Source organism: Epinephelus moara, chromosome 11 (assembly GCF_006386435.1).
Source record: "Epinephelus moara isolate mb chromosome 11, YSFRI_EMoa_1.0, whole genome shotgun sequence".
In the NCBI taxonomy this organism is placed as follows: domain Eukaryota; kingdom Metazoa; phylum Chordata; class Actinopteri; order Perciformes; family Serranidae; genus Epinephelus; species Epinephelus moara.
The window spans coordinates 31,637,896-31,651,384 of NC_065516.1; the positions used below are offsets into that span (position 1 = coordinate 31,637,896).

At 43.7% G+C, this 13,489-nt stretch overlaps 1 protein-coding gene across 4 annotated transcripts in view; it reads left to right on the forward strand.

The window, feature by feature from the left end:
• The window catches only part of svila (supervillin a), a 68,921-nt gene that overhangs the window by 12,007 nt on the left and 43,425 nt on the right, over positions 1-13,489 (forward strand). For all 4 annotated transcript variants that reach the window (XM_050057303.1, XM_050057304.1, XM_050057305.1 and 1 more), the window contains exons 4-9: positions 1,506-1,569; positions 1,691-1,833; positions 1,922-2,624; positions 8,643-9,512; positions 9,994-10,161; positions 10,880-10,914. In XM_050057303.1, coding sequence (XP_049913260.1) covers positions 1,506-1,569; positions 1,691-1,833; positions 1,922-2,624; positions 8,643-9,512; positions 9,994-10,161; positions 10,880-10,914 — 1,983 coding nt within the window. The remainder of the gene's footprint in view (positions 1-1,505; positions 1,570-1,690; positions 1,834-1,921; positions 2,625-8,642; positions 9,513-9,993; positions 10,162-10,879; positions 10,915-13,489) is intronic.

Below are 13,489 nucleotides of genomic sequence, written 5' to 3' on the forward strand. Positions count from 1 at the left end.
AGCTGGTGCTCGCCCATGTTTGCACTGGTTGAAATGACTTAAATCACTGGTTTAGCTGTAGCTAATTAGTGTTAATTCAATAAGTAATTTGATCACAGGCCCCAGTATATGGAGTTAGATTTGTGTCTTTATTACATGCGAGAAAATAAATGATATGAGAGAAGAAAAAATGTTTGAGAGAAAACTTTTCACACTGATAGCAAAAAATAATATTTGCGACTAAAAAAAGTTTTGAGACAAAGTATTTTGTCATAGAATATAAAAAAAAGTAATTTGAGATTTAAAAAATGATTTCCGAGATAAAAAAAAAACTCTCTCTCAAAAGACTTTTTTTTACTCTCAAATATTATTTTTTTGTTTTCAATGTGAAAGCATTTTCTCTCAAAAAAAAAAAATTGTTTCTCTCAAAACATTTTTCTTCTCTCTCTCAAAACCTAAGTCTTTGTGTGTCAGGATTTTGCTTTCGCTGCGAAAATAATGTCTTGGGAGTCGAATTCAACTGAATCATTCATCCACCATGGTCGATTCACCGGCATAGATGTGCTGTGTTATTTGGGTTAACGTAGCTATTTGACACACGAGCAACACAAATATAGGCTACACACATAACGTTAGCTAAAGTTACAGCGATATACATAAATTAAGGCACTATAATGGCACTCATTTTAGTGCCTTAAATAGCACGTTGGCATACCGTTAGCTAGCTAGATAACGATGATGAAAACATGGAGTTAACGTTACGTAGACACGCTGGTTAAAGTTAGTGTCAAAAACTCTGTACAGTTAATAACACAATCTCGGTAAAATAACGTTAGGTGAGAAAAGGGATTCATTATAGGAATGATTTTGATAACCAACTTGCTCAGCTAGCTACCCATCGAGTTGTGTGTGTCACCATCTTACCCAAACATTGGAGTCTCCGCTCCCAAATAACGCAGCGCATCTATGCCGGTGAATCGACCATGGTGGATGAGTGATTCAGTTGAATTTGACTCCCAAGACGATCCTCACCCAGCTGTCAATTCGATTGAGACTGGCCAATAGGAATTATTTTCGCAGCAAAAGCAAAATCCTGACACGAGAGCAAAGACTTAGGTTTTGAGAGAGAGAGAAGAAAAATGTTTTGAGAGAAAATGTTTTCTCACTGATAGCAAAAAAATAATATTTGAGAGTAAAAAAAAAGTTTTTTGAGTTTTTTTTAATCTCGGAAATCATTTTTTAAATCTCAAATTATTATTTTTTATATTCTATGACAAAATACTTTCTCTCAAAACTTTTTTTAGTCTCAAATATTATTATTTTTTGCTATCAGTGTGAAGACTAATTTTTTTTCTCTCAAACATTTGTTTTTTCTCTCATATCATTTATTTTCTTGCATGTAATAAAGACACAAATCTAACTCCATGCTGTAAACCTTAGTACTAGTAGTTAAGATGGCACTGCCAAGACAGATGTTTATATTTTATTGTGCTTTAACAGTATTGTGTACCTTATTCTCTCTTTAGTCTCTGAATTGAGGAAACGATTTGAAGGCATTACAACAAGCTCAAGTGACTGGGAAATGAACAGGTGAGAGGGTGATGTCAAGTGTACAATAAGGCTACAAGCGGTTTTCATAATGATAATGTTGTGGTGGATAATCACATGTCTGAGGTTACCTACGTCTTCCTTCCTGTCTGTGTGTGTGTAGAAAGGAACGCATCGCCCGGCGGCTGGAGGGCATCGAAGGTGAGGTGCATCCGTCTCTGCTGCCTAGCTTGGTGGCCAACCGGCTTCTTGAGGAGGACACACCACGATACACCAGGGCCTCTGACCCCTGCGAGCCCTGTGGTGGTGAGACAAGAGCAGCACCGCGACCATTTTGACTTGTTTTTATGCTAGTGAAGAAAACTGACATGTGTTCTCTGTGTGTCTCTCTCAGTGACACTCCAGCGGTATGGCACGGAGGGATTCGAAAGCCCAGAGATGCAGCTCACGGCTCCAGAACGGCAGTCCAGAGCCCGATGCAGACCTGACCCTCAGTCCTCCATCCACACAGAGCCCGTCTACACTTCAGGCTCCGCCCCGAGTGCCCCAGAGCTGGAGTCCAAGGCTGAACGCATCGCCCGCTACAAGGCGGAGCGGCGCAGGCAGCTGGCTGAGCGCTATGGCATCTCTTTAGATCAGGAGCCGGAGGTGGACCAACCACCCCGCTACACTCGCACCCGGAAGGAGTCAGAAGGCTCAGAGAGGCGTCACAGAGGAGAGTCGGTAGGGGAGGACGGGAGGGATATCACCCTGAGCCCAAGGGCAGCACGCACAGCGCCTCACCACGGCCACCCCGACTCAGGTTACGAGACGGGTCGAAGCAGGGCGGACTCGTTCTCAGAGAAGGAGAGGCTGATGAACCTGGAGAATCAACGCAGAGCTGCTCCTCCTGAGCCTCCGTCCTCGTCCTCATACATGGATGTGACATCATTGTCCTCAGCTGCCAGGGTGCCCTCCAAGGACTACGCAGTCACAGGGATGCCGCCCAGTTCCCCCAAGCTGAACAGGCAACCTTCCCTCTCCTCACCTAAGCATGGGGTGTCTCCTGGGGACTTATTCATCGAGCAGCAGGCCCACAACATCCTCAGCCGACAGGGGTGAGTGCTCTGATCGCTTTGTAACCCCTGTTTGTCCCTCAAGTAGTTTGTCGCTTGTTTCACAACCTTTAGGAAGCAGATAGATATGAAGTCTTTCTGTGAAATGCTCCATCTCCTCTGCTCTGTGTTTAAAATCTCATTAGCAGATCGCCCCCTTCTAGGGTTCAGATCCCAGCTTCCCTTCAAACCCTCAGAGTCCAAGCCTGGTCTCAATGTGGGCCAGAACTCTGCTGCATCATTCTCTTTAATAGACGGACGTGCTGTGACAGCGATATCTATCAGACCGACTCTCCCTCCCTCCACCTCGGTCTCTGTCCCTCTTATCCACACGTGTCCAAGGTCGTCCTGTTGGCAGGACTGTGGTTTCATACCAGGTCAGGCAACCTGAGCTCGTGCTGGAACAATCGTTGAGTCCCACTGAGACCCACAGCTGGGCTTGCAAAACACAGCGCAGATTAATACAAAATGTTGTGCTTGTATTCCAGAGATTTCAGGTGGATCTGTTGAGAAAAGCAAATTGCTGTACTTTTTTAAATTCCCAGAGGAACTCGTTCAGGCCAAGCTGTTAGGAAGAGCTGTTTCCGAGGCAGTTTGGATGGAGTGAACCCTCTGGCTCCGTAGCTGATCCCACATTCTTAAAGAGAAGCTTCCCAGTGCTGATCAGAGCACCAGGTGCTTCTTTAAAGGATACTTCCACTTTGTTAGGCCTTGAGTTTTATTTTTGGAGTTTAGACGAAATGGAGAAAGTGTCTATTCTTTAAAAGATCGTTAATGCAGTCCAAAATGTTTGACGTGTGCCATTGAATGCCACAGTGGCTTTGTCACATGATGTGGAGGCAGAAGAGACGATGCTGCACAGATAGCACCAGCACGCTCTCTTCCTCATTCGTGACATAACAAGCAGCCGGCCCAGCCCAGCTTTTGACCAGATTTGACCCGCGTTGCTAATGAACAGACGAAGATGATTCTACACCCGACTGTGCTGTCATTCCCCATCCCATGTTCCCGTCTGCATCGCCCCCTCTCGCTGCTCCTAAATCCCCCTCTCAGGTTTCAAAACTTGGCCGCTGTGTGTGTGTGTGTGTGTGTCTGCCGTGCAGGGAGGGTGTTGTGTTACTGGGCGGCTCAGTGTGACTCTGCGGTCAGAACTGTGACCCACAGCTGGGCTTGATCAAGACCAGGGAGGCCTGACGGGAAAGAAGCACAGAGGAGAGCATCCCCTCAGCGTCTTCTCAGGGAATATATGGGTCAAAATTCTGTCCGACGTGAATGGCTTAATTTTAGGACTTAGTAGTAAAATGTAATGAACAAAGGTCATTTTTTTAACCATGTAATGACCTTGAGTTTCAGAGTTTATTCTTGACCTTGGAAACTCTTCAAAATGGCGTTTAAAAATGGTGTCAATTATTAATGCTGCCCATCTTCTTTATATTGCCCCTGTGCATATTCAGTGTAGTTACAGATCCTTTCGTGGAAACCCTTAGTGGCCATTTACTCTTTACATATAGTAATTTTCTTTAGACCATGCATTTGAAAGAAAAAACTGAGCTCTCCACCAGGACTTTTTCTTGATTAAATGCCGCATTACATAATATTATTAGAACTTTACAACCTTTTTAGTCAAAGTATTTTTGTTGGACGGCAGTTGAGTTGAAGATTGGTCGTTGTCGTGAACTTGATCATTCAAAAGCAACACAAAACATGTGACATGCATTTTAAAATAACTGGGAAAAACTCGACAAAGAAGGATCTGATCCAACTGTAAATGACAGCTGACGGGCTGGACCTGATGCAAACAGGACCATGGAAAACGTACTTGAATGTGACATACATAAGCTGATTTTTAAAAACAGAGACTTGATCCAAATTGACCTGAGGATATTTGGACCCGACTCAAATATGATTGACCTGAACAGAACTAAATAGTAAGAGAGCACCAACTTTGCAGCAGTGTGATGATGTGTCAGTTCACGAGCAGCCATGGACGAAAAGAGGAGCAATATAACAGTGGTGTCCCGTGAACGAATGTTAAGTAACGGAAACCGAACAGCCAGAGGATCCATTTGGCTCACTGGATGACTTTGCTCAACCTAATATTGATGCAGTTGTAAAGGCTCAGAGACGTCAGGTTTTACACTTAACAACACCGACTCCTGTGTGCGCACAGCGAGAGAGGAGAGGGAGAGACGCTGTGCTGCTGCCAGAGGAGCCGCTGACTGAGTTCCCTGTCAAGCATGGTCCCTCTTACCCCTCAGTAAGTCACTAAAGGAGTCTGAGAAGTCCGGGGCTGTTCATAAAACATTCAGGACGCCACGGTTTATTCCACAATACTGAAGCTGCTCCTCTTTTTGGAACCACTGCAGAGTCGGTAATTATTTCGCTTTCAGCTATGCTTGTTGTTGCCGTATTACGATATGATATTAAAAATTATACCGGTATTGTCGTGATCGAGATGATACGGCACAGCCCTGCTCAGTATACTTGGATCCATCCGTCCAATTTGGACCCAGCTCTGGCTCTGAGTCAGGTCTCAGTTCCTCAGAACCAAGTGGACCCTCCACAGTTTTTCTCTCTGTTTTCTTACCATCAGATATAACTTGTGGACTTAGGCAATATTTAGTTTATGAAATGATCTCTCCCTCCTGAATTTTCCCTCGTAAATCCTCTGTATTCATGACTAAGGGACTTCCCCCTTGATTTTGTTGAGCTCAGGCTCTGGCGTAATGTAACTGATTCGGCTTTTTGTCCTAATGCAGCATCGGAATGACTCATCTGTCTTTTTGCTGCGGTGGAGTGAGATGGCATCAGCATATCTGCCTCAGTAGATAAACCCTGTTAGACAGGTCGTCTCTCGTGATACAGAGATGCAGCGATAACATGGCCAAATGTAATCTAATATAAGCAGAGTGTGTTCCTGTGGTCGTTGCGCTTCATTAAGCAAACATTAAATAAGAGATTTATTGTTCATATTTTACTGCGTGTGAAGCCTCCCCCCAAAACCACAATAACAATGAGATGTCTCACCGGGGAGCTGAACTTGTATTCTGAGCAGGATCCTGCTGGTGTCCAAGCCCATTCTCACTCTGGTCAAGCGCAGTGTGAAGTTAATGGTGTGTGTAATGCAGTGCTGTGTCTGTGTGTGCTCCAAGAAAAAAGGCTGAATACTGAATCTAGACTGTCTCCCACCCACCCACTCACTCACTTGTCTCCCACCGGGTTTCCATCGGTACAGTGCGAGGGCGAAAGTGAGCACTGATTGGTTCCTCCAGACTGATGCTGAGGGCGACACCCATTCCCTCATCAACTGGCCCTCGAGGTACACCCAGGCTGGTTGTGTCTCCCCTCCCAATTTCACCTGCTGTGTTGCCATGCTCCCATCCAGCTGGACTTACCAAAACTCATCAACCCTTACGAGCAGTGCTTCTTAAACTGTAGGACCCAGACTACATCCTGTGTCATCTCATCTCATAGGGTTAAAGCTCATTTACTCAGTGTGGGTCCTGGGTGCATTAGAAGACACAGATGTTTAAGAAGCTCTGCTTAGAGCTCTGAGAGTCAGCTGACATCACATCATGATCATCCCCATTGCTACAAGCTTCTTTTCCCTTTGCTTCGGAGCATAACTTCATCTCCCATGCATATGTTGCTGTGTTCAGTTTAATCCATCTGATAACAAATGCTGAACGTAGTAATGAAGGATAAAACATTGGGTACTGATGTTGCAGTATTGCTTCTTTTTCTGGAGTAACACTGACCTTAAATCAGACTGTTAGGGGCCGGGTATTCAACATCCTCTACTTACACAGGAGTTGCTAATAGCTATTTTAGCGTGACTTTTCATGGTGCAAATTTGGGGCATCGAACCAGCTATGATTCTCCCAAATAGAAGTGAGACAAAGAACGACAGTAGAGGTTCAGTAACAGTAAAAACCTGTATAGCAGTGTGGTAGAATTCACATGCAAGTGTATGGCATTTCAGAGTAGCCCAACCTGTTCTGATAATACCAATGCGTGTCATGGCAAACTATGACACAAAGTGACTCTTCTTAAAGGGACAGTTCACCTCAAAATCAAAAGTACATATTTTTTCCTCTCACCTGTAGTGCTGTTTATCACTCTAGATAGTTTTGGTGTGAGTTGCAGAGTGTTGGAGATATCGGCCTTCTCTTTAATATATTGGAACTAGATGTGCCAAAAAATACATTTGGAAAACTCACCAGCTTTACAGAAACATTGGTCCACAGGGGGAGCCACAGCCATCTGTTGCATTTTAGCCATTTTGAAGCATTTTTCTGTTGTTATAGCGCCACCCAGTTGCCAATTAGAGTTAAATTTCTCCAGTCACCTTGAGGCGTCCTGTTCTACATATCTACCAAGTTTAGTAAAAATCCATATGGCGGTTAGGCCTAGATAAGAAATGAGCTCTCTAGCGCCCCCATTTTGTTTGATGGGGTCAATAATGGAGGGGTCCCCTCAGATTATGTGTGGTCATATGCCTACAAAGTTGCGTGGTGATGGGTGAAACCCTTGAGATGTTATACACCTTTATGTGATGAGCCACGCCCTCCGCAATATTCATTGCCTTATAGAAGCTCAGTTTTAGTAAGTTTTCCAACTTTTGCCAAGAGGGAACTTTAGATATTGGTCCCTAGATTATGTTCACCCAGTTTCATGCAGATCGCTCAAACTTCCTAGGAAGAGATCCATTTGAAGTGTTTTTCAAAAAATTCAAAATGGCGGAAAATCTATATAAGCGGAAGTTATGGGTTCTTGAGGCAAATGTGTTCCTCATGAGGAGAGGCATCTCTGTGCAAAGTTTCATGTCTCTACGACATACGGGGCATGAGATATGCCCATTCAAAGTTTGCAATTTCAATCGGTTGCTATAGCGTCCCCCTTTGGCCAATTGATGTAATATTGCTTCATTGGCATCCTCCCATGACCCTCTACCACTGTGCCAAATTTCACATGGATTGACCAAGTCAGTGAGGAGAAAAACGTGGAACACACAGACAGTTTTCGTCATCATATAGTAAGATCATGACCTGGTTACTCAAGATAATCCACAGACCTTGTCATGAGTTCATGTAGGAACTATTTTCTTCTTGCCAAACCACACCTGCCAACCATATCACTGCGCAGAAGAAAGCATCTACTGCTAGTTCACCTAGCAAACCTAGGGGGACAACATTAATGTTTACATCTCATGCTTTCACAAGCTCGTGTCTCTGGTGAGTAGATGCACACTTCCTTTTGAGCTGTGATACGGATGGAGGGTGTAGTTCATTTATTTTCCATAACCGCTTATCCTGTTAGGAGTCGCAGGGGGGCTGGAGCCTATCCCAGCTGACACTGGGTGAGAGGCAGGGTTCACCCTGGACAGGTCACCAGACTATCACAGGGCTGAAACATAGAGACAGACAACCATTCACACTCACATTCACACCTACGGACAATTTAGAGTCACCAATTAACCTGCATGTCTTTGGACTGTGGGAGGAAGCTGGAGCACCTGGAGGAAACCCACACTGACACAGGGAGAACAAACTCCGCACAGAAGGGCTCCCCAACCTGGGGTTTGAACCAGGAACCCTCTTATTGTGAGGCAACAATGCTAACCACTGCACCACTGTGCCACCACCAAAACAATCTTTATTAATAAATAGCACCACAGGTAAAAGGACAAATATGAATTGTTGATTTTGAGCTGAACTGTCACTTTAAGCTTAGCAAAATTTAGAAACTATTTGATCAAACAATGTGAACTTTAAATATTTGACAATTTGTAGTACTTAATTTTAAAGAAACATTGCGGTTTGGTACCCAGCCCTGATATCAAACAAGAGAAAGAATCAGCTCCTCCCTTCATGCAGACAGGCGACCCGTAGAAGTTGAGTGCTGTGTTTGTCTGCTCTTTTTATCAGATCAAGTACAGGAGTCATCTTCATGAGTTAAGGAGACGTGTGCTGTGAGTGTTCATGTAATACAAATGTTAACCCGCCCTTTGTTCCCCTGAAGAATCAGAGTTAGAGAGAGGCTTGCCAGGGAGGAGGGTCGCCAGAGGAGCCCAGAGCTGGGAAATGTTACAGAAGCCCCGGTGTACCGCAGACAGTTTCAACACCAGGCTCAAACCTCTACACGCCACCACACAGACCCACCAGGCCCCCACCAGGTTTACTCCCATCCCCACCATCACCCCCAGGCTCAGCTCACCCGAGGTGGACCACAGGGAGGACAAGAAGTTAGCGGTTACCCCAGCTACCTGTCCATGGCCACTGGTCCCACATCCAGAGCTGGGCAGCAGCAGCAGGAGGAAGAGACAGACGAGTCAGAGGATGTGAAAACAGAGGGTCTTCTGAGGAGCAGGAAAGCAGTGCTGCCTTCTGAGATCCGCCGCAGGGAGAGGAGCACTGAGGACCCACGCAGAGGAAGAGGAGAAGAGGATCTAGGGATGTCCAGGGCGCTGAGTCTCAGCCAGGCAAGGGAAGCTGAGGCAGAGGATCCTGCAAGAGGAGGACACCGAGGCAGAGCCAGGCGGGACGACACAGAGCACACCTCCCGTCTGCAAGCATCAGAGAGCAGGCACAGAGAGCGGGACAATGCTATCTATATCCAAAAAGGGATGGCTGCCACCCACGTCCAGCCCAGAGCGCCACATGCAGGCCAAGGAAGCTCCACCTCTAACACAGCCCTGAGCCGCTTGGTGTCAGACGCTGGGGCAGGTCAAAGGAACCTGCAGCACCACACCCACGACCCCAGAGAGGTCAGGGAGGGCGACGGGTTTGGTAACAGAGAGAGTCACCAGGACAGCCGGGTGTCTGTGGCCCAGCTCAGACACTCCTACATGGAGAGCACCACCACTCCTCCGACCAGCCGCAGGAACGAGCTGTAGGTTGCAAAGCCAAACGCTGCACCGCTGCTACTCACTGGCTGGCTTCTCTAAAACTCACTCTGATGCTTGTTACCTGACATCGGCTGGCTACTAACAAGCAACTAAGGCTGGAGTGAAGTCAACATCAGCATAGTTTCTAATCTGTAGACATGGCATTCAGGCATTAATCTCCTAACACTGCGCTCGCTATGATGTTTTGTTCTTTATTGGCGCTGTGACATGTTTGGTTTCTACCTGTCCCAATGAATGTGTGCATGCTTTAACCACTAATAAATCTGCATGGTCTTGCTCAGGTAACTGATATAAAACCAGGACCTGGGGCTGATTGTTGTAACCTACACCTCTGCTTTATTTTTTTTTTTATGCTATTTGCATTTTTGCTACCAGTCCCTCTCTATCTCTCCCTCACGTTGCTGTTTTGTCTCTTCCCTTTGGTACTCTTATCTGTCGCTCCCTCTCCTCGGGCGGCCCCTCCAGTGAGCTTGAAGGGGACGGGGCGCTCGCAGGCTACGAGGCCCCAAGGAGAGGGGAGAGGGACAGGGGGCGCAGGCCCCGGCAGTATATCTATCCCGGGGAGAGTAGAAAGACCTCAGAGAGGTTTAGGACGCAGCCCATCACTTCTGCTGAGCGCCAGGAGACTGATAGGTACTGCTCTGGACTCAAGAATGCATGGCTGAGAGTGAGGAATGCTGGGAAATATCCATATGATCATGCATGTCCAAGACATCACGTCACAATGTTGATTTTATGATCTTTGATGCACAGAAATGTTGATTCCAATCAGGTTTTGGTGCACGACACTGATTAATCATCATGTATACACTGTTTAGTGCGCCATAAATAATTCTATAGCTTGTAGTAATTCAATAATCAGATTAATACCATGAGCTGGATCACAGTTTACCACAGGCCAGTGGGCGTAACACACACAGACATGTACACACTCGCTTTCTCCTCGATTTCCACTCTAACAACATTAGCAAACAGGGAAGCTTAAAGGCCAAAGGTCCGTCTGATTGGACCTTGGCAGTGGTCTTCACATGTGACCATACCAAGGAGGCATGAATTGGCCTTTGTTGGTAATCACTCCCTGAGACCATGGAACCGAACAGACTTCTGTAATGCCGTCTAATTCTCCAGCTTAGTCTGCTTCACTCGACTGTGTTTCCCTTTTTAATTTCTTCTCCTAACACTCGCTGTCACATTTCCAGCACAACAGAAACGACTGCTTTTCACTCCTGTAACTAGCCTTCTGCCTCCTGTCTCTAACCACTCAGCACCCTTTAATATTACTGAGCAGTGCATTGTTGCATGCGTCCTACTGGCTTTTGCTAATTGTCTTTTTCTCTGTGTACTTCTGAAGGTCCTGTGTGAGTTCAGATCTTGCCTCTGCTGAAGGTAAGTCATTTTTTCTACAAAACTTGACTTGACATAGATCTGAAGGTTGTTCAGTAGTTTTCAGAATCTATCTGTAGCAGGAAGTGGACACACATTTAGTCGTAAATTGTTGGACTGCATGTGTATCTGTTGATAAACACAGCTGTAGACATTTAGGATTTATTGCACTCAACACATTAAAGCAACCACATGCCCTGTATAGACACGTAATCTAATGAACTGCTGCAGCCTCTGTTCACAAGTGTTGGTGAAGTAATTGATTAAGCATGGCTAGCTTTAGTGGAATTATCAGCATGGGTGTAGTATGTGTTTGACCAATGAGATTACTTGGCTGAGAGCTCCAGTTGCATAATGTATGATGTCAGGATGGGACGATATACAGTAAGTTGATGGTGGTGAATTTCTATTAATGGAATAATACTGAATATTGTGTCTAGCAGCACCTAAAGAGACTTCTGGGTAACCAACAGTAAAAGAGACAATGCAAAAAGTGTGTATGCACCAACCTCAAAAAACAGAAAAGGTCTCAATCAGCAGTAGCATATTACAAACAAGATAAGATGCCATTTTAAATAGTTTAATTCACAAAAAAAGACGTGTCCTCTCTGTGAGGCAATAACAATATTTGTTTCTTTACTGAATGTAAGTTAAAGTGATTCCAGTATGTTTTAGTTTAGTTCAGCTGATACTGATAACTTATAATTACCTTCTTCGATAACCAATAATTTCACATTTTTGTATTTTAAAAAGAACTTTATAACCTGAAGTGTATGCACACCTGAGGGTAAGAGAGGCTTAGATGTAGTGAGCAAAGATGAATGATGAAGCTACCCTGATCTAACCAGATCTCACTGACATCACTACAGTATTTATTTATTTATGTATTTGGTAATGTACATCAATCAAAATCTTCACAATCAGACTTTGGCTTTTGAGTGTTTTGCCCGATTTCAAATTAAACTCTTTGATATAATCTGTCAAATCAGACATATACCAACATATCATCCACGTATTATACACAAGTAACTGAAGTAAGTTCATCCTTCAGTACAAAAAATAAAGGTTTGTTTCCTATATATTGATTTATTTGTGGCAGCCTGCCACAGTATCAACACTGACCTGCCAAAATTTGATTTTCCAGTTTTAGTTCACTATTCAAAATGAGTAAACTCTGATTTTATTGTGGAGCTGCAGGCAGCGTATTGATTCACTATCATAAGAGAGTAGCTGTTAGCGTCACATGGCAAATGTTTCCAAGTTAAAGGACATCACACAGTGAATGTTACCTAAGCGTTAGTAACAGATTTAACGACAGAGTCAAGCCGTTCTGGTGTCAGTGTGGTTTGTTGTGAACATTTTTTTTAAAATTAATTTTATGTGCAAAAACATGATAAGACGATAACAATCAACAATAACAAACGTGTGCCCATAACAAGGACCCCAGAAACACATAAGACAAGAACATAAAGACAAAAAAAGTGCTGTGAAAAATAAATAAGTAAATTAATAAATAAACAGAAAATAAAAATAACACTTGGGTCAGCGTAATACGGAATAATAATCTGATACCACTACCAATGATACTAATAATAATAATAACAATAGCAACAACAGTAACGGTAATAATAATAATTATAATAATAATAATAATAATAATAATAACAACAACAATAATATAGTCATATATATAAAAATATAGTCAATAATATAGTCAGAGAGAGAGAGAGAGAGAGAGAGAGAGAGAGATTAAGGAAAAAGGAAATTACAAAGAGAAACGGGGGGTGTATAATAAAAAAAATATATATATAATATTAGTAAATAAAATCAATAGATGGATAGATAAATAAATAAATAAAGACGTGTTGCCTTCACCGGGGAACATTTAACAGCTCGGTGTTGGATGTTAGCTGCTGCTGCTGCTGTGTTAGCTCAAACTAACTGTGCAGACGTTGAACTGATCGTTCGCTGGGAGGGCAGCAGCTCTGGGGACGGTCCTGTGAAAATAAAAACAGTGGAAAAGTCCACACTGGCGACAACATGTGTGGCTCTCTAGTTAGCATGCTGTGCTTGTGTATTATCGACTCTATTAATGAGCTATAATTTTATTATTGGAATGACAGATAATAATATTAATTTCTCATTTTCGGGCCGATAATTTATCAGCCTGATGTGTGTCGTGCATCCCTAATTTTAGTGCCATTTTAAGAGTTTTTAGCATATTTTGATGAAAATCGGGATGATATGGTGAATTATTTTAGCCAGGATTATCATGACATGAAATTTTCATATTGTCCCATGTTTAGTTTGATGGCACATTCATGACAGTAGAAGAAGTGTTGCACTACTCAAGATTGGTCTTTGTCTCAAGACCACTTTTTGAATATCTCATCTCGGACTCTGTACTGTATTTTTACTCAGCCTTGTCTCGGTCTCGAACAAAGACGACTTGGGATTCATTTCAAGACCAGCCAAGACCACAACTGCAGGGATTTCACTAAGTTGGCTGTGCAAAAAAGGAGTGTTGCATAATGATGGCTCAGTTGATTTTAGCTCCTTACTGGTTATGTTTGTTTGT